Here is a 27,700-nt window from a genome sequence, read left to right on the forward strand (position 1 = left end):
TAGATTTAAGTATCAATCCACACAGGAGATTGATCAATCCATATACAGGTGGAGTTTAGCGCCACCTGCTGGCGGAGGTGCCTTCGGGCACAAGACTGATGACGTGGTTGGTTCGGTTTGTTCACCAGAGTAGCAGGATGGCCGACCAGAGTAGGCAAATAAAACTCGCTGCAGCTAAAAAGAAGGTAAAGCGTTTTAGAACTGATTTGTTATGCGTGTGAGGGGAAAGCAAGCTTTCACTTGGCATGTAAAACCCAGTTTCACGTTTGTTTCTTTGTGTTTTGTTTCATTTATCAGCGGTGTAGGGGTGTTGTCATTTACACGTCGACCGACCTAGGGGCTGTCGCTCGTACCGCCTCTCGAGCTCACGTTGACAGCTTTATCTTGTAGGTAAAACCGGTGTTTTGTTCGGGGCCTCCACTGTTGGCATTAACCTTCCCAGATTACTTTGACTATTCTTAGTTCAAAGAGGCCTCCACGGCATTTAACGCCATTCAGTTACTAAGCGATTAGCTCAATTTGCGGTGTTTAGTTAACGGCTTGTCTTTTAGCAAGCATACATTAGCTTTTCAGAAAGCCTCATATGCTAACTGGGGCAAGTTGACCTAACGAATAGTTCACTACGTGTGTAAGTGGACACCTAAACCACAGAAAATCGGACATTTTTCCGTTCTTATGTTAAATGTTTGTAATCCAACAAGGTGTTGCTAAAAAATCAGATTGAAACCATTATATTTTTTTGCTAACAAAGTAGCATAGTAGTTAGCCAAATGGGATGACCCGGTCTGTTTTGACAGCTGACACCCCTTTTCCCCAGTTCCTGCCAGGCAGAAAATGTGTCCCATCAGCTGTGAAATGGTAGCTTTTGGTCACGAGTGGTCAACATTTCGATCCAATAAGATACAAATATTAATTATACGAACAGCTTTTAGCAGTAAGCAAAAGAGCATAACTTAGATCGGCTTTACAGCACACGTTCGAATGCACTAAAGCTAAATAGCAGTTTGTACATGTTAGCATAAGCATTTCAATATCCTTGTCATGATTAACTATTTAAAATTTTATTTTATGTATATTCGTTTCTATGCAACTGTCAAGAGTACATTTTTTTCTACTTTCATTAAATCTGCCTTTAATTTTTTTTTAAACAGAACAACTACTACACTAGTCCAATAAAAGCATTTTTTTTTACATCAAATTTAAAAATAAGATTAATTCATTGGAAAATGTATCTTTTAAACACATATGTGGTATTATTTTATTAGTCCTTTTGGATTTACATTTTGGGCAAATTCCTCATTTATCTTTTATCTCCAGTAAAACATTGATACACACATGATTTACTTTAGGTTATCAATCAAGCGCATTGTGTTGGTTTAGTCTTGGAGCACGTCGGTAATGGAATCGATCATCATTTGGCTTCAAGTGGTGAATTGTTTAAATCATGATGTTGAGATACTTGAGGTTTTGACCAAGACTGGGAAGAGTATCTTGGTTTCCTCCTAGTCTAATGTATGTCTGTAGACATTTGACAGATAGTGATTATAAAGGTCTTCTACTGGATTTGAAATGATCAGTCAGGTTAACTACATTATATCATTTTAGTGCAAAATCTATCAAAAGATTATTTGTAGTTGCACAGGATTCTGATTACCCTGCTGTTTGGTTAATTAACAGTAAGTTGTTTTTTTCCAAAGCAGAGGTTAACTGGCTAACAAGCAAAAAAATATGATAATGTGTACAAAAATAAAATTTAAATACCTTCAACATTTGCTGTAAATTAGAAAGCTTTGAAAAATTTAGCTGTTTTTTTCCCCTCTGAATATTTTTCTTCCAAACTGAAAAGATTACTAAACCACTTCGCAAATTTTAAGGATTTCATTTTTCATTCATGGTGTCTATTTTATTCTGCTGCTTAAATAAAAACCTGCCTTTCTCTATAAAGGCTGATGATGATGACGATGATGAAGAACCAGAGTCATTTTAGTCCATCTTATGTAGAAGATCCATCTCGGAGCTGTGTGGTTTGCTCAGTTGGGAGGGAATGCAGTAAAGTTCCGGTAATTCACAAAGGGCAGTTTCAAAGTTAGGAAGATGCTTGGCGCCTGGCGAGCAACCTCCAGATTGTCAGGTGACCTATAGCCATTATGAAACCCAGAGGAATGATAGAAACAACAGCTAAAGCCTTGGGAAGTGTTCACTTAAATGCCCAGTAACGTTTTAGCTGTTTTAGATTGTTTTTATACATATTTTTTTTTTAAAGATTTATTGAGTACTGCAGCTTTTATAGAGTTTTATTTCTAAGTCAAATCTTTTTGTTTAGTAATATATCCAAGATAGAGGGAGTTCAAGAGTACATGCTATCTGTCTGGGTTACTTTCTATGCGCACAGGAGACGTGCTATCATTCTTCAAATGGAAACATGTTGAGTCTAATCTCTGGACTCAGAGAAAAAAAGCATCCTTTCTAGGTTCAATACGAGATACAATTGACATTGGATTTTCACTGAACACATATGGAAAACATTCTTGCAGCTGCTGCACTTTGGTATAAATAATCATTTTTGGTCTTGGAACTGTCAGTGCTTTGATAAGCCTGATCTTGTATTTATCTCACCGTTATATTAAGTTTGATTAGAGTTTCCACTGATTTCCGTTGATGTCTAAAATGTAGATTTGACAAATGCACTGTTGCAATTGTTTTATCACAAAAGTTGTGGTGAATTCTCATTATTTTCATATTTGGCATCTTGGTGGTTTCTGCATCCCTGTTCACCTGTGCGCTGTTTCCTTCACAAATGTGTCTCCCAGCTGAAGGAGTTTCAACAGAAGAGCTCTCCTGCTCCTGGAGGAGGGGAAAAGGGAGGTGGAGGTGGTGGTGGTGGTGGAGCAGGGGCCAAGAAAAAAAGGAAAATGAAGGGCCAAGCTGACGCACCTTCAGCAGACAGAGACTCTCCTGACACAGTAAGTTTGTAAAATGCATTTTATTTATATTTTTCAGGGGTCAAATTATTCTCTGTTTAATAGTTTATTTGCATTCTGGCTGTGTCTTATTCAAACAAGAGATTTAGAAAAAAATACTTCATGGTTATCTTATTTTAGTTGATGAGATTACAAGCTAATTTAGGTGATTAGCTGCTTTTAGAGACTGCTTTATGTTTTTGGATCTTCAGTCCTGCTGCTGCTATGGGATAACTGTTCTGAGTTCCTATTATTTGGCTAGTTTTATAACTATATTGTGTACGTACTCAAAAGTCGGCGTGCTCTTTTAGGACACACACAGATCAAACATAGTTGGAAGCAGTCATTGCCAGACTCCGCGATCAGCAATGTCTGACAAAGTTTTCACTTTAACATGCATGTTCAAAAAGGAATGGAAGCCAAAACACACTCGAACTGATACACACCGTTGTATATTTTAAGCCTGGAGACAAGCGAACACACAAACAAAAGTTGTATTAGTTTGTTTTTTTTATATGTAAGTTTACACATTTCAGTTCATATCTTGGTGCACAGTTGGTTGACGGGCTTTTCTTCTTTGTCGCCATGGTTACATATTAACGTTTGTTGCTGCAACTAAATGGATAGCTCCATCTAGCAAACCTGTACCTCATTTAAATGCATTTTTGTGTGACTGATCTGGATGACGATGATGTAAAAAAAATGTTGCTAAGTATTTTTTTCCTTACTCACTCACTTTTTGACTTACTACGGCTAGCTGCTTCTCTATGTCCCTTTTTTTCTTTAACTATCCCGTCACCTGACATAGTTCCTTTTTCTGCCACATCTCTCTGTCTTTTGTTCTTTTTCCTGTAGTTTGACAGTTTTCTGAAAGCTCTTAGTCAAAGCAATGGAGTAGTCCTCTCACCTAATGGCAACTGTCAGGTGAGCATCTGCTGTCTCTTTCTGCTCTGCCCCTTTCATTTATTACAACTCCTGAAGTAAATCTTTTTTGGTGTTTGATATTCTACTGAGCTGCTTTGCTATTTACACTTTCATATAATAAAGCAAATAAAACACTTAAAGGCGTATGAAGTGGACTCTTCACCAGTGCTTTTTCTTCTTTTGGCTTTATGTAATCTTTAAGAGGTGTTCTTTAAGAAAACTTTTTGACAGTTTCTGGAAAAACTAAAAACACAGTTTTATATTAAAGGTTCCATAAGTTCTTTTTGTCGTATTTTTTTCTCTCTCTCGCTCTTTGACATGCAATCATTTTTTAAAATAGCCAAGTAATCATTATAGATAATCTCAAATATCTTGACTTGAGTCACATGGTGAAAAATGGTACCTGATCATCCACATTACCCAGATTTCTTTCCGGCACCGACTGTCTCCATTTGATCCTAGCTTTACAGACTTTGTGCCTAAAGGTTTGACCAGAAAAAAAAGGTTTTAAGCTTTTTTGTGTTCTGCATAGCTCTGTCAGGTTTTGTGCATTTTGGACTTTAAAGAATGCATTTAGGAATTTACAAATATAACTTGCTGAACTCCACTTTTGTTGCAATTAAATTCCAAAGAAACATGCTTGGGGACCAGCATTTTTCAAAGCAGCTTTGTTGTCACATGATGACAAATAATTAGTTTACAAAGTAAAAAAAACTTAGTTTTTTTACAGCTAACAGGTTAATGTGTTTTTAAAATGAACCTTTTCTTTACTGGCATATTAAAGATTGAATAGTGTTGCTTCACTTTGCTTATCGTAGGAGCTTTTAGTGAGCGTGTGGATTTTGTGTGTGTGTGTGTGTGTTGTCTCAGACGCCCGCTGCCATAGAGCCTGCCAGGTTTCCAAGTCCCCAGTTTTTGGAGGAGCCAAACAGCGAGCCTGAGCATGGCGCTCCTGTGTTAAAGCCCGCTGTTGCTAACCCCGCTACTAACCCCAAGTCTGACAGTCACATCACTGACCTGCAGGTGTGTTTCCCATCATCTACCTTCTCCCACTTTTCTCCGCTCTACCAAACAAGTCGTTTGTCCTTTTATTGTGCAAAAGTTTGTCCAACAGCAGTGACTAATGACTGTTTGATTTGGAATCTTTTGTACGCACAAGATGAAAACAGAGGCTCTTTGTATTTTCAAGTAATCTTTAAAACGTGGTGTCTTGAAACATGAAAAGATACACTAAAATATGTAATCAAACAGTCATTTATCAATAATTTATTCGGTCCGTGTGATTTTTAGTAAGTTGTTCCTTAAGTTCTCAAATGACATCCTCTACAGGTTTAAGGTCACATTGATTTTTCTAAAGTAAAGTAACGCTATTTCTTATTTTGGAATTGCTTTCGGAAATGGAACTGGTTTATTTCACGCAATCTACAAAAAAACCTAATAATGCCAAACAAAGAAATTTTTAATATATATATATATATATATATATATATATATATATATATATATATATATATATATATATATATATATATATATATATATATATATATATATATATATATATATATATATACTGGACTTATGTTTTTTTTTTGCTTGAGAGTGGGAAGAAGTACCGGTATATGTATATAATCCCACCCCTGCTGTGTTTCACTTAACTTTTTTTTTACATAGTTACCATAATCCTTTTCTTAATTTCTATTTGGAGTTTATTATACTTTACCAGTGTAAGTGAAGATCATTTATTAAATCCTTATATATTATTAATATCAAATAAACTCGTCAACTTGTTGGGTACCTGAGAAAATTTTGTGTTTTTTTTTTTTTCTAAAAAAAATCTTCTTAAGTTTGTGTTCATTGAGTCCTAAATGGATATCGTTATCAAAAAGGCCCAATTTATGCAGTTTGCTTCCAGTTTTTCTCCTTTGTGTATCTCTGTGCTTCCCTCCTCTGCTTCTGTTCCTCCTGTAGGAGTATCCTGATACCAACTGCAACGAGAGTCTACAGGAGGAAAACAGGTGGGTGTTTGTTACTTTGGTACATTTTTGTGTAGTCATACAACACATTTGTTTTTTTGCTGGGCATTGATAATATGATAACAATAAAGCAGTATTAAATGATATTTGAAAATGTATATATGGATGTCTACAAAAAAAGCAATGCTTTTGCACGTATACAGTAAAATGCTAACGGTTGGCCTATAACGCCTTCTCTGCATCATCCTGCAGGCCGCTGTCTTCCACAGAGAGCCTACGGCAGCTCTCACAGCAACTGAATGGTCTCCTCTCTGAGGTATCAACCTTCATTCTGGTTTTGCTTCTCCTTTGTGTCCAAATGGCACGCTTTTATTTTTTCTTCTTCTCAAGTACGGCTCAGGTTTTACCATCTCAAGCTTCTATATAAACATGGTTCCCAAGTTCAGTAGAAGTGCTTAAATATGTCAAGCTTTTTAAAAAAAACATTTGAATGTCTTGATCACCTTTTCTTTCAAACTTTTAACATTTTGTAAAAAAAAAATTTTTCTAAGAGGGCTTACATCTGATACATCTGCCTGTCTTTGTTTCGTTCCAGTCATCTGCTGCGTATGTGAACGGGGAGACCGCACCTCCCGTCAGTGAAAAGGAACTGGAGGTAATACAGGAATGCTTTATTTCCTGTCTGTCATGTTGGAAACAGCCTTTGGAATTCAAAGCAGTAGCATTTTATGAGACATGTTTATATCACAGTACAGATAGACCATCAGACAAGATATGATTCTGTCAACAAAAACAAACTATAATACTAATATTTTAATAAATACATACAAGTACTATTATTTAAGTTTTTTTAGGATGGTGATTAAAAAGTAGATTTCAAGTGTTTAAATCAAGTATAACTAATAAATAATTTCAATTATGCTTTGAAAAGGTCCTAAACATGAACAATGATCACTTTAATACTCAATCATTTTGTGGATGATTTGTGTCACTTCTCATCAGTGAAAGTATTTGTTTATGATGCTGTCGTTTCACTCATGTTTTTTTTTTTACTCACTTTTGAATATTGTTTCTCCTTCATATTCTTTTCTTGACTTCTGTTCCTGCACTTTATCCATCGGTTTCATTTATTTCTTTTTGATGTTTTCCTCCCCTTTTCCTCGATGCATGCGTGCACGTAATAGAGTCGGAACCAGGAGCTTGCGGCTGCCCTGGAGTCCAGCAAGTTAACAAACTCTCAGCTCAATACCAAGCTAGACCAGCTGGTAAGAAGCTGCGTTGTTCTGCATGTTTTTCTTTCCTTCCTTTCACTGTTTTTTTCCCCCATGATGTTATGCATGCCATCTGATCAGACCACATTATTAAAAAAAAACAAATGAAGTTGAGTGAATATATGTGAATATATTCCAACTAAAACAGACATATAAACACAAGATTGTATTTTTCTTTAGTTAAATAAAAACCATGTTATTACCTCAGATGACCAACAACACAATTAGCAAATAGGACCGAGTATAGAGGCGGGAAAATAGAAAGCAGACACTGGCTGCTGATTAAATGACTGGTCATAAGTAAAATAAAAAAGGAAGATTTCTTCTCCATTGCATTCAGACTGGTGTTAACTATTTCAAGGAAAAACAACCGGAGGGATCATGGAGAAGCAGCTGTTTCTATCATAAGGGTTTTTTTCCAGTGTGTTTTTGCTGAGTGAGTAACTTTAGTTTATGAAACATTCAGGATAGACAGTTCTCCCAATTTGTTTTGCTCTATATTTTGTGATCATTTGGTTTGATTCTTTAGCTGTAGGACATTTAACCCATTCCAGTTATCTGTTTGACTTTTTCACATGAAAGCTCCAGTCACAAGCAAGAATGAATGAGCTGAAAAGTTATTCATTTTGTCCATAACAATGTCGTCTTCTATATTTAATTATAGAAATTTAATGATAATTTAGTCAGTAAATATTAACACAGCATGAATATTATTTGTCTTATTTTAACTTTGCAAACCCAGGTAACTTATTTTGACCTGTAAAATAACATTTTTGTTTTTTTTTTGAGTGTTTTGTATTTTTCGCAACGTAAGAACCTCGGTGCGTTTTGGCCCGAGCTTTCAACTATTAAATGGTTTGTTTGAAAAGAAATTATTCATAAATCAGCTGAACAGAAACGAATCAGACAATAAATAAAAAAAATATACAATAAAATTAACCAAACTTTGCATCGCAATTTCCTTGCTGGCATGCTTAATAGGTCTTTTTTTATTACTTATTTTGTAACGTGTATTTTACAAATAAAATACACTTGCGTATTTTTAAATATTTTATTTCTTTCTTTTCTGCTGTTCTTCTGGCAGGCACAACAAACGCAGGAACTCACAGATCAACTTCAAAAGGTGGGATGTTTTTCTCTCTATTTGTTGTACCATAGTGTAGTCTGACGTTTGCTGTGGTGTCCGCTCATCATGTTTACTTTGTTCCAGGAGCGAAAAGAATTTGAACAGAGGTTTTCTAAAGAGCAGGGAGCCATTCGGGAACAGTTACAGGTACATTTTTATTTTATCCTAAAGGGAAAAAAAACCTCTGCATTTTTCTTGGAGTTACATTTTAAGCATTCCTTCTATGTCACAACAGTTTAAACAAAAGATTTCCAAAAGGTCTGAGCGTTGGTATTCAAACACACCCTTTCTCTTTCAATAGGAGTCTAGAATCTTTCTAAACTAGACAGAAAAACAGAACTGTGTCCATTGATTCTCTGATGACCTTTATCTGATTCTACTTGTGATCTAATTAGGGGCTTGTAGTCAAACCACATGCTAGTATTTAGCTCTAAACTCTTGTGTACTTTCTCAAGGTTCATATCCAGACTATTGGTATTCTAGTATCTGAGAAGTCAGAGCTGCAAACGGCACTACAATACACACAACAAGCGGCACGACAGAAAACAGGTGTGTGTGTGCGTTTTTTTTCAATATACATTTTCAAAGATCTTAACTACGCAGCAGTCATTTGACTATGCGCTATTGCATGTGTACATCTTTGTGTGTGTATAGTTGAAGCAGAGGAGCTGAATAACCGTCTGCAGGCGACGAAGCAGAGAGTGTCAGAGCTGGAGCGGACCCTTTCTTCTGTCTCCACTCAGCAGAAGCAGTTTGAAAAGGTGACAAACCACTGATTTGTTTGTCAGCGGGTTTCTCTAATGCAAGCTAGCACACACTCACTGGCTACTTAAATATGCACAGTTCCATAACCAAAAGCAGTTCTTGCATTCTTCCTTTTACAATCTTCAATTGTGTAGGATTTTAAGTTAAAATAAAAATAAAGAGTTCACCTGTTTATTAAGCTTTGAAAAATGGAGAATTGTTACAAAGCTGCTTCACATTTAGAGTTTTCATAATTTGGCAACTTTTCTCATATCACAGTGCATCAAAATGCTTCATCTTTGCAGGTGTTCCAATTAAAAGTCCAGTAAGATGTAAAATGAAAAGGAAATTATTTTCAGTTTTACATTTTCTGCTCTTGTTGTTGTTTTTTTTTTTTTTTTTTCAAATTCTACTTCAGTTATAAATGCTTTGCTATTTGTCTGCAGTCCCTAAAAGAAGTGGAAAAGGAAAGGGACGGCCTCCGACTTGAAGTTTTAAGATTAAAGTAAGTAATTATGCTGTAAAATGAGCGGCTCAAAGATTTACCTCAATATAAAGTTGTGTTTAAATTGAATTGGTACTGAAACCGGTGTATCGGGCTGTGTACAGTATGATTAAGTTCCCAACAAATGACCTGTTAAATGTTTTCAGCAACTTGAGTGAAGAGTCAAAACAGCAGAGCTCAGAGCTGTCGGAGCAACTGAAGCTGAGTAATCAGGATAATGCTGCAATCAAGCTGGAGGTGGAGGACCTTCGCAAGAGGCTGGAGATTTCTGATCTCATGTTGCAACAGGTGAGTCCAAATGGTCCGATTCTGTGTATCGTAAATTATGTTTTAGTTGGATTTCAGTTGTTTTCATCTGGAGTTTCTTGGAAAAATGTGTACATTTTTATGATTAGAGCTCTGTTTATGAGTTCCAGTCAGGTTGAGCTAATCAGGTAACATTTATATGTATGCTTTCTTCTGTATTTTGATTTGCCTTTAGTGTTCAAACCAGTCAGATCCCACTATTGCCAACCAACAAGTTCATTTACTGCTGGAAGAGAAGCAACAACTGGAGGCTGTAAATCACCAGGTCGGTTAGGATGTTGCTGAAACTATATTTTGTCCAAACTGCAGATTCTGATCCTGTTTGTTGTCTATTTTTTTGTTGTAGCTGATGGAGTCCGTCTCCCAGCTGAAGACGGAGAGAGACTGTTATGCTGAACAGATCCAGAAGGAGGGTCTCCTATGGAAGGACAAAACGGAGCAGCTGCTAACGCAGGTCCAGAGCAGCTAACATTTTTGTGGATTCCACTCTAGCTGTTGTTCCTGTGCAAGTAACCTTTTTCTTTCTTCATCTGAAGGTGACTTTGGTGGCAGAGGAGAGGGATAAAAACATCAACCGAGTGCTAGAGCTGGAGGCTAGCATTGCGGAGCTAAAAAATGCTGCAGGTGAGTCATGCCCGCTTACCTCTGAGGCTTCACGTTTCCTTGGTGTGAACTTGGGACTTTAAGGCACACAAGGATTAAATTGTCCTGAAGGTTGATGTGTGGAGGGAAAATAATCCAACAAAAAGAGAATATACTCACTACTCACATCCTCATAACGCGTACTCCCGTCTAGATTACATATTTATGTTCAAAAATGACCTACTAAGAGTGAAAAACAGTGATATTGGAATTTGTGCAATTTCTGACCATAATCCAGTTACAGTGAGTCTCTACTTGGCTGGACAGAAAAGAGCCACTGTTTGGAGATTAAACAATAACATCTTAAATTATCCAAATATCAAAGATAAATTAAGCTATGAAATTAAAGAATACTTAATACATAATGATAATGGTGAGGTATCACCAGGAACTCTCTGGGATGCTCTAAAAGCAGTTCTGAGAGGGAAAATAATTAGCATCTCATCCTACCAGAAAAAAGCTAATCAACAGAAACTGAAGTGCTTAGAAGAAAAACTGTTAAAACTTCAACAGGAGCATTTCCAAAGTGTAAAGACCAAAAATAACACTGAAATTATAAAATTAAAGAAAGAAATTGACGACATCAATACACTGGCGGTACAGAAAAAACTTGTTTTAATGAAACAAAAATACTATGAAGTAGGCAGCAAATCTTTGAAACTTCTATCTTATAAACTGAGAAAACAACAAGCAGAGAGAGCAATTTATAAAATAAAAAATCCTTCAAGTAAAAAAATTGAAACGGACCAGGAGAAAATTCAACAGTGTTTTCATGAATACTATAAAAATCTCTACTCAGAAACAAACCTAAATAATAGTGACCAAATAGATGCATTTTTAAAAAATTTGGATTTGCCAACTCTAACAGTTGAGCAAAATGAAAAATTGCTTACAGCAATTACTAGTGAAGAAATTCAATTTGCGATCAGAAAACTAAAAAGCGGAAAAATGGCAGGAGCAGATGGGTTTAGTCCAGAATGGTATAAAACGATGGAAAACTCATCTAATTCCAACCTTATTAAAAACATTTAACTGGGTGATGGAGAAAAAAATGACTCCATTGTCTTGGAACGAAGCAATAATCTCAATAATCCCCAAAGAGGGAAAGGACAGACTGGATTGTGCTAACTACCAGCCAGTTAGTGTTTTAAACATCGACTACAAACTATTCACTTCTATAATATCACGGAGATTGGAAACAATTCTCCCAATGCTGATACATAAGGACCAGACAGGATTCATTAAACAGAGACAGACACAGGACAGCATCAGGAAAGTACTAAACATAATTCATCAAGTTGTTCAACAAAAACAGGAGACTCTAGTGATCAGCCTGGATGCCGAGAAGGCATTTGACTCGGTGAGGTGGACCTTTTTATATAAAGTACTCGGCAAATTTGGCTTTTGCAAATCAATCATTGAGACAATTTCAGGGTTATATAACAAACCAACAGCCAGGATTAAAATCAATGGAGACCTCACTGAGACGATAACCTTAGAGAGAGGAACGCGGCAGGGATGTAACATGTCTGCCCTTTTATTTGCATTATACATTGAACCTCTTGGGCAATGGATCAGGCAAAGAGCAGACATTAAAGGAGTAAAAGTTTCAGGAAAGGAACAAAAGCTTTCCTTATTCGCAGATGATCTACTATTAACTATATCTCAACCTACAAAAACTCTACCAATAATTATGGACTCCCTTAAAGATTTTGGCACTCTGTCAGGATATAAAATTAATGTAAACAAGACACAGGTTTTAACTTTAAACTACAGCCCTCCTCAAAATATTAAAGACGAGTACAAATGGGAATGGCAGGCAGACTCAATTAAATATTTAGGCATTGCTCTGCACAAAGATTTTACAAAGATGTTTGAAGTGAACTATGGACCACTTAACACTAAACTACAGTCAGATCTACAAAGGTGGAATGCAATACCATTTTTAGACCTTCACTCACGGATTGACTCAATAAGAATGAATATATTACCACGAATGTTATATTTATTTCAATGTTTACCACTTCCCATACCCCAAAAGCAGTTTGTAGAATGGGATAAGATGTTATCAAGATACATATGGAGAGGGAAAAAACCCAGAATTAAATATAAAACCTTACAATTAAAAACAGATCAGGGTGGCAGAAATCTTCCTTGTCTACAAGACTATTTCTGTGCTGCCCAGCTGAGGCCTCTTATCTGCATGTGTTCTCCAGTTTACACTGCAGGGTGGAAAGATCTAGAGCTGAAAACTTTTGAAAAAATGCCATTAAAAGCTTTATTAGCAGATATCAAGTTACAGGGGGAACTTCCTTTACAAGATGACCCCTTACTGAATATGATGATTAAAACCTGGAATGACACAGTTAAAAAATGCAACTTGATGGAAGACTCAAAAATTCTCAGATGGTGTGCGTACGACTCAGAGTTCACCCCCAACAAATATGATGGTAGATTTAAGTTATGGATTGCCAAAGGGCTAACTGATTTCAACTCATTTGTTCATAAGGGAGCATTTCAAACATTTGATACCCTAAAAAAAAAACACGGGTTAATTTCTGACGATTTCTTCAGATATCTACAGGTCCGGCACTATTTCAATCAAAAAATTAAAATATCCACAGATGACCCAAGGTTTCTTAAAACTTTTAAAACGTTAATAAAAGCAATATGCCCTACGAAAATAATTTCTAAGTTATACAATAGTATCTTGTCGCACAAGGGGGAGAACACATACTATGTAAAGGAAAGATGGGAACGAGAAGGACAGCTCACTATCACAGAGGAGGATTGGGAACAAATATGTCGGAAACAATGGATCACAACAGGATCAAACATTTGGCGTGAATTCTGTTGGAAAAGCATAATGAGGTTTTTTACTACACCCTCTCAAAAAAAATACCTAGGAAATAGTAAATGTTGGAGGTGTGGTAACAATGGAGCCAATCACTTCCATATATTTTGGGACTGTGTGATTATCAAGAAGTATTGGTCTGACATACATGAACATCTGCAAAATGTGTTTTCTATTGTTTTCCCCTTGTCTTTTGAAAGTCTGTTTTTGAGTAAAATTGATGGCCTAGACAACAAAAATAAGAAACTGCTCTACATTCTGCTGGCAGCCAGTAAGAAAGCAATAACCAGAAAATGGCTTAAACCTGAACAACCAACGACAGAGGACTGGATTGATGTGGTACAAAGAATTTATATAATGGAAAGAATCTCACACTCTTTACAAATACGGCTGGATGTTTTTTACGCTACTTGGTCTATATGGACAGAATATGTTAAGCCTGTTAGATCAGATTTCATCTGAAATCATGTCATATCATTTATGTTTTGAAGCTCCCTGCTTCCTCACATGTTCCTTTTTTATTTATTATTATCTTGTTTTTTTTGTTTTTCAATTAAAAAACTGAGAAAGCATGAACATTGTAACACGTCAAAACAATGTACAATTTATCCTGTGCTTTTTCAATAAAAAATAAATTTGAAAAAAAAAAATTGTCCTGAAGGAAAGGAGCTGAGAGCAGACGAGTTTACACCCACAAAGCAAACAGACTGTTCACAAGTGGAAGAATGTTTTTCAAGGATGTACAAACACTGCACTCAGCTACTTTAGTCTGTTGTTTCTTGTTAAATGTGATAAACTTTATCCTCCCATTGTAGCCTTGTTATCTGCAGAGAAAGAAACACGAGATCATCCAGAGCCTCCGACGTCCGGGCCGTCCGAGCAGGAGGTGGCTCTGCAGGAGGCCCTCAGCAACTTACAAGAAGAGAAAGAAGCTATTGCTGCACAGTATCAGGCACAGGTACAAACTGCTTTTGCGAGTAATGACTGATTGTTTTACTTTCGCAGGCGTAACGTTTCAGTAACCGTTCTCTGTGGTGTGTTTCCTTTCAGCTGCGAGATAACGAGCAGCTGAGTCGTCTGTGTGCCGAGCAGGAGGCACGTCTGGGGGAGTTGGAGCGGCAGGTTGAGAGCCAAGCCCACGAGGAGGAGGACCGCCGACGCATGTTGGAGGATGTTCAGTCGGACAAAGCCACCATCAGTCGCGCTCTCACCCAGAACCGCACGCTGAAGGATCAGCTGGCTGAGCTGCAGAACGGATTTGTCAAGCTGGTACATTTGTGTAAATTATAATTATGTGGTGTGTAAATTAAATTGTAACATTTTTTTTTGGGTCTTTCTAGACCTGGATTTAAAAAAAACCAGAGAATATGAATGTCGTGGGATCTCTGAAAACTCCAGCCTTTTTTCAGACCAAATCTTCTCTTGCGTCTTTGAAATTTGCAGACAAATGAGAACATGGAGCTCACCACTGCCATCCAGTCAGAACATCATGTAAAGAAGGAGTTGGCCCGCAGAATGGGAGAGCTGCAGGAGGAGCTGCACAATGTGAAAGAGCAGGTACAAACCAAAGACTGCTGATGGCTTTAAGTGATCAATTCACATCTGTTAGTTATTAGTTTCATTAAAAAAAAAAAGAGAGAAACTGTTTGGGGCATAAAATACTTATGTCACTCATTTCTTTGTTGTCCTGCCCCAGATGGAGCTGAAATGTCAGGAGGTCCAAGGTGCAGTGGAGCAAAGAGACCAGGTGGTAGCCCACCTGCAGCAGTACTCTGCTGCCTACCAGACACTGGTCTCTGAGCGGGAGCAGCTCCACAAACTGTATCTGCAGCAGTGCCAGCTCCTGGACCGGCTGCAGCATGACGAAAGCCAGGGGCGTACACAGCTGGAGATCAGTCACAGTCAGCTCAAGCAAGCACAGGTGCGATTTACAAGTGGGATCCCAGCATGTGCATCCAAAAAACGGTTTGACTTTCTTTTTTCTTTTTATATACAGGAGCATTTGGAAAAGCTAGTCAGAGACAATGAGGAGTTGAAGGCTGAGGTGATGGAGCTCCTCAACAGCTCAGCTCTCATGTCATCATCTAGAGACCAGGGTAAGGCTCCCCCATCAGGGCTGTGGTAGGATTCTATTTACCCCCATGTTTGTGTTTCACTGTAACTGTCTGAGAATGACAGTAAGACACATATGGCGGTACTAAGTACTACCACCATATGTGTTTCACTATCACTCTTCATTTTTCCGATGAATGAAAGTTCTCTTTTCAGGAATTACAGTGATATGTTTGTTTGTTTTTGTTCAAGCAAACTAAATAGGACGACTAGTTAGTAGGGGTGTAACGATACAATAAAATCTCAATTCAGTTCGGGCTGGGGCTCGGTTCGGTACATTTCGGTTCGGTACAGCTGTTTTACAAATCTGCATGATATGAACTGCTATTTTATGAACTCTTATTTTAATGTTATTTATTGTGTCCGTTTTGCTGCCGGACACCTGAATTTTTCCCTTGGGAGATTAATAAAGTTTTTATCTATCTATTTATCCATCTTTTTTCTGTATTTTTTCGGTACAAAAAAAGGCAGGAAAAAAATGACTTACAAAATGCATTTATTGGTTTTACATAACAATAAATAAAATTGACCTATGTAGGTGATCTGCTTAATAAAATAAGAAAAACTATGGAACCCAAAACTTTGGATAATTAATGCTGGCCTAAAGAAACATTTTAACTTGCACATATTTTTTCCTTGTAGACCTGATTGTTACAGTCAGGTGATGCCGTTTTAATTCGTTAACAGATCAGATGTGTTACCTGTGGCTTACGCTATGTTTGTGTAACAATGTCAACACACAACATTCGCCAAAGTGCTCCCACACAGGAGAGCATAAGGAGATGTGTGTGGGGGGGGGGTCCCTCATCTCTGGCCTTGCGTCTGCATTAGCCATATGTTAACATGTTTACTTTAAGTCCGTCACCTAATAGTATCTCAGAGGAAACTAGGCTAACATTACTTCCGCCTCGGCGCAAAGTTAATACTGTGGCGACCAGGGGGTTAGCCCCGCCACTAAGACTTTTCAAGATGAAGAAGTGTGAAATCTTGTGTGTTGAATTCTTCCCCATCACTGAGAGAGCTGTGAAGAGAAGTGAAGTTCATGCTGTTACGCTATTCGTGCGTGTTCACAAGAAATCACTTTAAGTGCCGTAAAGGAGATGGAGCAATGCATTTCTGTGTCTACCTCTCCCTCTCTGAGACTGTTTGAGGGCGTGTGAAGTATGGGGCAAGGACAATCAACGCAGCTAGTTCATTAGCAGCTCGGCTCTCGTTTCCCAGCAGTTGGGTCATTACAATGCATATGCGGGGGGGAAAAAAGAAAAAAAGTACCGAAATGGTACAGAAGTGAACCAAACCAAAACAGTTCGGTTCAACTACGTCTATCATTACACCCCTACTAGTTAAGAGTGCACCAACCTACTTTCCCCCATGATTTGGTTCAATCCTCATCCTCGGGTTACAGTTTTGTTTTGGTTCAATATATGATATATGTATTGCAAAACCACAACAAAAAAGTACAAACTTTGAAACCTTTTTTTTTCTTTCTAATAAGTGAGTAAAAACGAAGACAAACTCTTCAGTTGGCTCATACTAAGCCTGGTGTAATGTTATAAACCAATACATAATAAATCCTTAAAATTAGCACAACAATTGCTTGACATTGTCAACATAAACGTACTGGTATTGAGTAGAGATGGAGAGATTCACTTTCCCCATGATTCAGTTTAACATAACGGTTTGGTTTTGAATTGTGGCATCCTTACTACTTTTTTAAAGTGTTAAAATGTTGGCATGATTGTAAAATAGGGACAAATTTATTTATTACATTTCTCATGTTTTAGGAGATGGAATCGAAAGTCAATCGCTGCAAGAGAACCCGGAAGAGTCACCCTCCATAGTTATTCCAGAAGACTTTGAAAGCGGAAAAGAGATGGTAAAGAGTCTGTTATATCATACAATTTAAAAAAACAACAACATTTGGTTGACCTTTTTTTCTTTTTTTTGCCGTCTGTCCACTTCTTTGTTAGTTGGAAGCCTCAATGTGTGTTAAAAACAAAACTCTCGGTTGTGGCATTGAGGTTTTTATTGTTTACAGACAAAATGATTTGTTTATTGAGAATAACTTTACATTACATGTCATTGATCTAATTTTTAGGAGGATTTCATCCATGGTGCTTTGGCACAGTTGAAAGCAGAGAGGGATGAGGCCAGGAGGCAGCTGGAGGAGGAGCACAGGCTCCACATGGCAGCCAGACAGCAGGCCGCTGTGGCTGTCAGACTGGAGCAGCAGCATCACAGCCACAGTGCCGCTCATCAACATGAGCACAGCAGCAGCCAGGAACAGTGTGGTGACTGTGATCACAAACATGAGCATTCAGGTCAGAGAAGAAAAACAACAAAAGTAGCCTTTAGAATCACAACGCTGTATAAAACCTAAAATACTCTGTGCTCACGACTTGATCAGAAGGTGGAGTGCCGGTAGAAATACATCAGGCCCTGCAAACTGCGATGGAGAAACTCCAGCAGCGGTTTATGTCGCTCATGCAGGAAAAAGCTGACCTGAAGGAGCGAGTGGAGGAGCTGGAGCATCGCTGCATCCAGTTATCTGGAGAGACGGACACTATAGGTATCAGGGGAACTGTCCTGAATGTTGACTTTTTTTTCTTTCAGCTTCTAAAACGACCTTTTTTTGTTCTTTTTCCTCGTCTTTTCAGGAGAGTACATCGCCCTTTACCAGAGTCAGAGAGCCATCATGAAGCAGAAGCATCAGGAGAAGGAGCAATACATCAGCATGCTCGCCCAGGACAAGGAGGAGATGAAGGTCATTCACAAAAACATTTTACTGCCTCACTACAATAAGGAAAACTAAATTTTCTTCTAGTATGTAATACATTTTATATTTAATATCCAAATAGTGTGGTTGCACTGAAGAAAGCCCATCATAATCAGTTAAATGTTGATTTTAAAAGCATTCCAAATGTGAAATCATGGAATTATCCGTTGAAAACTTGACATGCTGCTCCTTCCTATCTGACATCTGTTTATCAGGCAAAGCTGGCGGAGCTGCAGAACCTGGTGATGAGGCTGGTGGCTGAGAGGAACGAGTGGTACAACCGCTACACTGGAGCGGCAGCAGGCGCGGGAACAGTGAACCCCGATCTACTGCCTGTTGGAGAGGATCATGCACCTTCAGAGCAGCAGTCGCGCACACACACAGAACTCAGCGGAGCAGGTAAATGGCAGAGAGATGGGTCCCCGTGAGAAGAATTTTAACCCTGAGCTTAGAAAATGAGGTCTGTCTTCACTGCAAGGAGTGGATAAAAACGTTTAATGCACTTGTGTAGAAGTGCACAAGTTTGTTTGCATGTCTGCTATGAATGTGTAAGAACAATTTAGAATGTCCAGGAGAATACTTTGTTATGGTTTGTAATAAATTTCACAAATGACTTCTCTCTCCATAGAAGCCATGGAGGCCGTCGCTTCTTTTGAGCGCTCTTCAGGTTTCGAAGCCTCCTCATTGCACACCCCATCATCTGGACTTGTTCAGACTGAACCCAAGCCCCTGGTGCCCAAAGAGGACGGTACAGCCCAGCAAATCATGCAGCTCCTCCATGAGATCCAGAACCCCCAGGGAGCTCCCAGGTCACCCCCATTCCTTGGCGAGAACCCTTGCATCCCGTTCTTTTATCGACCCGACGAACAAGACGAAGTCAAGATACTGGTTGTTTGAGTGAGTGTGCCTGAGTGCGAGCATGGGAGAAAGTCCACATGTCTTGAAATTTGGGGAAATATTAAACACTGCAGTTTGCTTTGTTGTTAGCTCATTAATAATACTCTGAAAATGCTGTGGCATGTGGGGGTCAACACTGTCCTTGGATCTCTGGGCTTGGAATCGCCCCCATTTATTTAAATGTTGCCACATTTTCATTGTAAAAGGACTTAGCTGCACTTTTGTTTGTTTCCTTGACAACAGTATCCTCACAACACCCCCCCCCCCACCCCTTCTTTTTACTTTTTGTTCTTTAGCTCTATCCACTGATATTCAAGTCATAGCTCTGACTGCTGCGATGCAAAGAAGTTGTTCAGTGGATGGCGGCGTTGACAGCAGTCCTGTAAATATCATCAGCAATAGTTAATGAGAAAGGAGCCTTATTCTGGGCTTGATTAAAGTAAAGAAACAGGAACGTGTTGACAGTGATGTCAACTCCAGTCCATTTTACGGACTAAATGGCACTCAGGCCTCTTTTTTCCTCACCTCCATTTTCATTTTAGTCACTATCTCATCAGCATTTTGCCTCTCCAATCATTGTTCCCTTGCTATGTGATATGGCTCAGGAGAGATATTCCTCTTTTATTCCCAAACCAAGTATTTTTCTGAAAGTGATCACTGCGCATTTACGTTTTTTTTCCCCTAAGGATGTGTTAACAGCTGTTTCCTCTAGGGGGCAGCAAACACCCTTTACTGAGAAAGACCATGTGGACATATTTCTCCAAATTGCACCGTCCTTTCTTTTGTTGTGTGTAGGTGTGTGTGTGTGTGTGTGTGACTGAAATGCAAAATAATTTTTTTGCTTGTTAGTTGTTGGAGAAGATGAGCGATATTTCCACACACATTCGGATCCCCCTGCCCACATCAATCTCTTCCTCACCCGCCTCACACGTATGTGCAATAAAAAGGGGGTCATGTATTTTAATACCATATTATTATTATAATTAGCTTTCTAAAAGAAGCAGCTTTTGTACAATTGTGTTGAAGTGAAAGTTTAGTTCAGATTCACTGTACACATGCCAAAAAGAGCATCTGTCTTGAATGTAATAACTCTAATATTTAAAGTATGTGAGCCTGAGGAGGTTTGAGAAAAGTGCAGAGAGAGGACGTCAGCTTTCGGTGGCCATTTATTTATTCTAGTTGAGAAATGAAGGTGGCAAATAGAAGCATTTGAGCTTCAGCAGCTGTTCTGCTGGTCCACTAACCGATACAGAGTCAGGAAGGTGAAGGGGTTTGAGACTGGAACTGTTCATAACATCTCATTGTGATTTTTGTTGTCCAACACTGAAGACGTTTTATTGTCGTGCATGCATAGAAATCACCAAATACATCAGTAAAACTCATCACTAGACTGAGATTTAAGATTTAAGTCAAGTTGAGGCTCTTTTTTTGGATAAAAAATTACAGTTTGAGTTGCAGTTTTCCAGCGTTCCCAGAAATGTTGGATCCGTTTTTTTTTTCTACTCGACACATTCCTGTCCGGATTCCTCCCCACACTTCATTTGGCAGAAACATGTTTCTGCAAGGGTGTATTTTCTTTTCTTTTTTTTAGGAATTATCATCTGAACTTCTATGCACAAACATCAGGGGCCTCGATGTGTTTACAGGTGAACTCTATTGGGATCAGACAGAAATAAAATGACAAAAATGAAAAATGGGGGTTCCTGACTATTAATTTTTTTCTTTTATGTCTCCATTTGTAACTTCCTCTGTCATTCAACTAATCCCAATCCCAAAAGCGCATGAGTTTTTAAAAGCTAAATGTTACATTCAGAAAATGGTTACATTTGAAATAAAACGTTGGAAATTTGTGCTCCAAATTTAGAAATCGTTGGTTTTGACCTAAATCAAACACTAGAAATGAAATCCTTGCCATTATACTGTTGGTTTATTTGTAGTTGGACATATCAAAGATGTCTTAATGCACCTTTATGACAACTGGACTGTGTTTGTCAGATGCTTCTCATTTGGACTGTGATGTTTCTGCCACAGAAAGGGGGGGGGGGGTCCTGTGAAGCTTGCTGCTGAAGCTGAGGATCCTGGTGAACCTCTCATTGTGTGTGTGTGTGTGTGTGTTTGCTGTGAGGAGGGCAATGATGTGCGAGTAGGGAAAGAAGGTAAAGGAATATTTGTTGTGGTTTTCTCCAAAGCTTTGATGAGAAGGAACGAGTCTGTTTTTTTTTAGCACACTTCTTCATCAAACTGAAGTTCTTTTGGGGCATTATGAAGCAGAACTGAAGTGTTGCTTCCTTTAGCATCACAGCCAGGAGTGACGTCCGTTTCAGTTTGACTCTCATCAATCTGTTATAGAGATGCTGTGATTTTCATTCAAGGTAACTGAGCAGAAGTTGGATAAAAATGTCCAGTTTGATTCCAAAATAAAAGCCTTGCTGCAGTGAAGTGAGCCTGCTGGTGTCGACTGAAGCACTTTGACTTCAATGATCGGTGTTGGAAGTGAAATTACGTCGTCATTTTCTCCTCTGGAATTCCTTACATCCTGTTCCCTCTGGTTTTAACATGCCACCGATGATCTGTTTCTTTAGAGTTTTTTTTTTTTTGGATGAGTTGGGGTTTAGTGGGCAAAGATGTAAACATTTAAATCTTTCTGGAGCGTGTGAAAAGAACGGGGAATTAAAGGATTTTTGGATACTGTAATCGCATTTATTTGTCCTTGATGTAACAGCGGTGGTGTATATAATGTAACTGTGTAATATATTGTACATTCATTATGCCTGGTGTGTGTGTGTGGGGGGGCTTCTCTGACTGTGTGTTAGTACAGGCCTGGGGTGTTGGCTGTTACTGACTGCCTGTGATTTAATACAAAGACGGGAAAAAAAAGATAATATTTATTTGAAATGAGTTAGTACTAAAACTAATCAGCTTTATTATAAACTAGAAAAGAGTAGGATGGGAATGAAGGATCATTGAGAGACACGGTTAAATATTTTTGAATGCTGCTTCTGAAAGGAGCTCTTACATTTTTTTTCTTTTTTTTTTTCTTGAGTAATATTTTCTCTTGATTCTCCTGAATAAAACTGATTGAGTATCTTGGTGTTTCTGTGTTATTTTTGGCATTTTCATATGCAAATGTATTTTTAAAAAGGGGTTTACCAAAATCGTATCTTATGATTCCTAAACAACGGAAAATTTAGAAAACTGTTTATATTAAGTACATTTCTTGGACTCTTTTTATTTTTATTTTCCTGCTGCTGTATCATGACATCTGAGGCAGGATATCGTTGCTTTAGTGCAGGGTAGGTGTGCGAGAAACTAGTGTTCGATTCCCTGGGGTGAAATGAACCATAAGTGGCATAATTAGTGTTAGAATAATCTTACATAACCATAGCTGTGATCATAACATTTATGTTTTATGTAGTGCATAATTGTTATGGTGATATGGCAGAGTATTTACAGGCATTTCCCTTTTTCAATTTTTCTTGATATTTGATCCATAAAATCTTTAATAATCAGGCAATCCCAAAATGTGTTTTTCAATTTTTTCTCCAACATAATGATAATTAAGTGACTTTAGAAATGGCTATAGGTGGAGAGAAATATTGTTTTTACTTTCCAGTTAAATTATCTCCCCTGTTGAAACTGTAAAACTTTTATGTCAGCTTTCACACAATTCATCCCAGAAAGTTATTTTCAATTAAAGTGTTAGACTCTAATTTTTATTTTTCTTATAATATTAATAATGGATTGGATTTATCTGTGCTTTTCCAGATGCTCAAAGCGCTCACAATGTGTTCATTATTCATTCACTCCTCATTCATACTCGGTGATGGTAAGTTACTGATGTAGTCACAGCTGCCCTGGGACAGACTGACAGAGGAGTGGCTGCCAGTATGTGCCTACGGCCCCTCTGACCATCACAGGGATACATTCACACACATTCACACACCAGTGGAGCCACACTGGAGACAGGGAGGGCGAAGTGTCTTGCCCAAGGACACAACGACAGTTGGCTTGGGGGAGCGGGGATAGAACCGCTGACCCTTCGATTATTGGACGACCTGCTCTACTGCCTCAGCCACTGCTGTCATAAATAGTACAAGATGGTAGTTTTGGAAGTAAGGTTTTGAGCTCGAATTCATTGTTTTTTTAACTAAAAGTTTTGACTTATATAAGCAGAATTATTCTTAACTCACTTTAAATGGAAAAGTCATTAGAAGCAAAAATTCATTTTTAATAATAATAATAATAATAATACATTTTATTTATAAGGCGCCTTTCTGGGCACTCAAGGTCGCCCCACAGCATGTATACAGTATAAAATACAATAAACACTTAAAACAACAACAACAATTTAAATAAATACAAAATTAAATAAAAAAATATAAAAACGTGAAAAGGTTAATGTTAAAGTGAATAGGCCATTTGGAAAAGATGAGTTTTTAGCTTTGATTTGAAATGTGGGAGTGTGTCAGTGTTGCGGAGGTCAGGGGGGAGTGAGTTCCAAAGCTGGGGAGCAGAGCAACTGAATGCCCGGCTCCCCATGGTGACAAGACGGGCAGAAGGGACAGAAAACTGGATAGAAGAAGAGGAGCGGAGGGAGCGAGCAGGTATGAAGACATGAAGGAGGTCAGAGAGATATGGAGGTGCAAGGTTGTGAAAGGCTTTGAATGTGTAGAGCAAGATTTTGTATTGAATGCGGAATGGGATGGGTAGCCAGTGAAGCTGTTGAAGAATAGGTGTGATATGGTTGATGGAGGGAGTGCGTGTGATGATACGAGCTGCTGAATTCTGAACCATTTGAAGTTTATGGAGGGTTTTTTGTGGGAGACCAAATAGAAGAGAGTTACAATAGTCCAGGCGGGAAGTAACAAGACTATGTACCAGTACAGCAGTGGACTGAGTAGTGAGGGAGGGACGTAGACGTTGGATGTTGCGTAGATGGAAGTAAGCTGATCTGGTGACGCTGTTTATGTGAGAAGTGAAAGAGAGACTACTGTCGAGGATGACACCCAAACTCTTTACCTGAGGGGAGGGAGAGATGGTGGAACCGTCAATGGAAAGAGAGAAATGGTTGGTCTTGCTCAGGGTGGATTTGGTGCCAATCAGAAGAAGTTCAGTTTTATTGCTATTGAGTTTTAAAAAGTTTGAGGTGAACCAGGATTTGACTTCATTGATGCAGTCAACCAGTGCTAATGGAGGCAGTGTGGAGTTGGGTTGGCTGGAAAGATAGAGCTGGGTGTCATCCGCATAGCAATGGAAATGGATGTGGTGTTTTTGGAAAATATGACCAAGCGGGAGAAGGTAGATAATAAAGAGGAGTGGACCGAGCACAGAACCCTGAGGGACACCAGTTGTGATGGGGACAGAATGAGAAGTGAAAGATTTCAGTTGGATAAACTGAGTACGGTCAGACAGGTAGGAATGAAACCAGGAGAGGACGGTGCCAGAGATGCCAATGGAAGAGAGTCTGTTCAAGAGGATAGAATGAGAAATGGTGTCAAAAGCTGAACTGAGATCAAGTAAAAGAAGGATGGATAATAAACCACAGTCAGCAGAGAGGAGAAGGTCATTAGTAATTTTTAGAAGAGCAGTTTCAGTACTATGAAGGGGACGGAAGGCAGATTGGAAAAGTTCATACAGATTATTGGAGGACAGATGAGATTGAAGCTGAGCAGATACTGTTTTCTCAAGAATTTTTGAAATGAATGGAAGGTTGGAAATGGGACGGTAATTATTGAGGTCTGTGGGATCTGCACCCAGTTTTTTAAGTATGGGAGTGACAGCAGCAGTTTTCAATGCAGGAGGAACGATTCCAGAGGAGAGGGAAGCATGGATTATGTTGGTGATGAGAGGACAAAGAGAGGGAGCTGTAGCTTTAACAAGGATGGTGGGCAGTGGGTCAAGCTGGCATGTGGAAGGTTTGGATTTTTTAATTAATGTAGAGATTTGACTAACTGTGGGTAGGGTAAATGAAGAAAACGAATCATCAGACGTAAAAGATGGAATGGAAGATAGAAATGGAGCAGAGTAGGGGGTGAGCTGTTGATGGATAAGGTGGATTTTTGTGGTGAAAAATGAAGCCAAGGTGTTGCAGAAATCAGTTGAATAGAGATGTGATGGAAGGGAGTCAGGAGGTTTGATGATGTTAGAGATGAGGGAGAAAAGAATCTTTGAATTTTCTTTATTTGAATTGATGAGATTGGAGTAGAAAGCAGATTTGGTTTTAGAGATGCACTCTTTATAGTGGAGAATGTGCTGTGTGTACATGTCTTTATGGATACTTAGTCCGGTTTTGGTGTAGAGTCTTTCAAGTTGGCGGCCTTTTGCTTTTAACTGTCTTAGAGAGGGGGTGTACCAGGGTGCAGTATAGGTGAATGAGACAGATCTGGATTTTAGTGGAGCAAGTGTGTTGAGGATGTGGTGCAGGTGTGTGTTGTAGTGTGAAACAAGTTGATCTGGAGCTGTAAAACTGTCTGTATTTGGGAGTTCACTGATCAGGGCAGATAAATTCTCCAGGTTGATATCCTTAGCATTACGGAAGGTAATATTGCGTGGAGGCTTGTGTTTGGAAAGAAACAAATTGACATTAAATGTCACAAGCATATGGTCGGAAAACGGGATGAAGTTTGATTTACAGTCCATGGGTATGATACCTGAGCAGCAGATTAAGTCCAGAATGTGTCCTTTTGAGTGAGTGGGAAAATCAACAAATTGTTGAAAACCAAAACTGTCCAAACAGGATAGGAAATCATTAGTAAGTGAATTGTTAACATTATCCAGGTGAATATTTAGGTCTCCTAGTAATAAAACATTTGGTGAAAGAGCAGAGATATATGTTAGAAAAGTTGAAAAGTCTGACATGAAATCCTTGTTAGGTTTTGGTGGTCTGTAAATAGTGGCAATGATGGTCGGGGTGGATCCAGAAAGCTGACATACAGTGGCCTCAAATGACTGGAAGGTAGGAACTGTTATAGGAGCTGCTCTCAAACACTCACGGAAAATTAATGCAAGACCACCTCCACGACCAGTGACACGTGGTTGGGAGAAATAAACAAACCCTGTTGAAGTGGCGTCGTTCAGATCCATGAAGACATTCTTCTGCTGCCACGTTTCAGTCAGGCATAAAAAGTCTAATTTACCGTCCACCACCAAATCCTGGATGAGATGGCCTTTTTTGGTGAGAGAGCGGGTGTTCAGTAGACCAAAGTTTACTTTTGAGCTGCTGCCGGTGGTTGTGTTCGACGTTCTTGGGACTCGCACCACGACCCGTTCAGCCCGGCGACCCGTGTTTCTCTTTAAGGTGCGAGTAGTGGACCAAAAAGAAGGGATGGAGCTGGAGTTGTCATATTGAAAGTTCCGATGACTGCCCCGATGAATGGGTCTGCGGCGGAAAATGTAGGGAAGATCCAGTCGCTGGAGGAAAGCAGGTGCATCATGTAGGGGTATGTGGAGCTTAGCCTCGGAGGCAGGGTGCTGGAACAGGGCTTTCACTGGGTGGCGAGCAACCCACAGGATGAACCAAAGGAGTACCAGCCACACACAGTTAATCCACATCGCTGTTTAAACTGGTTGCCACTCAAAAGTAAGCAGTGCAGGGCGGGTTGGTGCTAGAGGTTAGCAGTGCTGGGCACAATCTTGTCGACAGCTCTATGCTGATAGGCAGGAGATGCCTCCTGAAAAGTGAAGTGGACTGAAGCAACAGCAGGTTAGCAGAGTAGCAGGCCTCACACGAGGAGTGGACTGAAGCAGCAGCAGGTTAGCAGAGCAGCAGGCCTCACACGAGGAGTGGAACCAGGAGTGGACTGAAGCAGCAGCAGGTTAGCAGAGCAGCAGGCCTCACACGAGGAGTGGACTGAAGCAGCAGCAGGTTAGCAGAGCAGCAGGCCTCACACGAGGAGTGGACTGAAGCAGCAGCAGGTTAGCAGAGCAGCAGGCCTCACACGAGGAGTGGAACCAGGAGTGGACTGAAGCAGCAGCAGGTTAGCAGAGTAGCAGGCCTTTTAAGCATCAGAACCCAGTTTTTATACTTAGTTTTCTACAGAATTCCCAAAACCTATTGATTTAAATTCCCCCTTAATACCTGAATTTGTTTCCAGCAACAACAAAAAAAATTAATCACATATATATTAAGCAGCATTGTTGCATATTTGCATCAATATGCATTAAGAGGTTAAAGGTTTTTACCAGTTTTACCATGAGTCTCTGTACAACCGCAAAAGTGATTAGTAACGTCTTTATTCTATCAGATAATGGTGTGTGAAATCAAACATCAATTGTTTACACATACATCTGTTTAAACAATAAAATCAAACGTTTTTGGATGCATAGTTAAAGATCTACCCATGTTGGTTTTGTCAGATTTGTTACTAATTCTTACAGATTTTTAATGTTTTTTTCCTCCTTGGTTAAGCTCAAGAGCTGTGAGTTCCAGGTGTTCTCTGGCGCCCTCTTGTGGTACAACACATACTCACATCTGTTTCCTTAGCCTTGTTAGGGAGGAAACTGCACTTTTTACAGCACACTGAAGATTTTGATGTGTTGACAGAGCACAGCAGTCAGCTGACTAATTCTACAGTTTTAAATACATCAAAGCAAAGACACCCACCAGTG

The 27,700-nt window shown here is 39.0% G+C and overlaps 1 protein-coding gene across 8 annotated transcripts; it reads left to right on the forward strand.

Moving 5' to 3' along the window:
- The first annotated feature begins 80 nt into the window (after positions 1-80).
- golga2 (golgin A2) lies at positions 81-22,180 on the forward strand. Of its 8 annotated transcripts, none has more exons than XM_011481743.3 (28): positions 81-185; positions 2,811-2,963; positions 3,816-3,884; positions 4,755-4,907; positions 5,856-5,902; positions 6,113-6,176; positions 6,456-6,515; positions 7,045-7,125; positions 8,216-8,254; positions 8,342-8,404; positions 8,713-8,806; positions 8,912-9,018; positions 9,448-9,506; positions 9,653-9,794; positions 9,988-10,077; positions 10,159-10,266; positions 10,349-10,436; positions 14,124-14,266; positions 14,359-14,577; positions 14,752-14,865; positions 15,005-15,229; positions 15,305-15,404; positions 17,205-17,296; positions 17,519-17,741; positions 17,828-17,989; positions 18,078-18,184; positions 18,412-18,595; positions 18,825-22,180. In XM_011481743.3, the coding sequence occupies exons 1-28, from the start codon at positions 99-101 to the stop codon at positions 19,091-19,093; spliced, it is 3,342 nt and encodes a 1,113-aa protein (XP_011480045.2). In that variant the 5' UTR covers positions 81-98; the 3' UTR covers positions 19,094-22,180. The 8 variants fall into 8 exon arrangements, with proteins under 8 accessions (XP_011480045.2, XP_020563300.1, XP_020563301.1 ...); XM_020707641.2 differs by having other exon boundaries at positions 18,828-22,180; XM_020707642.2 differs by having other exon boundaries at positions 14,139-14,266.
- Positions 22,181-27,700: the final 5,520 nt, after the last annotated feature.

Source organism: Oryzias latipes, chromosome 12 (genome assembly GCF_002234675.1).
Source record: "Oryzias latipes chromosome 12, ASM223467v1".
NCBI classification, from domain to species: domain Eukaryota; kingdom Metazoa; phylum Chordata; class Actinopteri; order Beloniformes; family Adrianichthyidae; genus Oryzias; species Oryzias latipes.

Bases quoted from the DNA above. Each gene is read 5' to 3' on its own strand.
- golga2 (XM_011481743.3), top strand. From the start codon at position 99: ATGACGTGGTTGGTTCGGTTTGTTCACCAGAGTAGCAGGATGGCCGAC. The intron at 9,019-9,447 runs GTGACAAACCAC...ATTTGTCTGCAG, and splicing joins AGCAGAAGCAGTTTGAAAAG to TCCCTAAAAGAAGTGGAAAA. The intron at 17,742-17,827 runs GTCAGAGAAGAA...CGACTTGATCAG, and splicing joins TCACAAACATGAGCATTCAG to AAGGTGGAGTGCCGGTAGAA.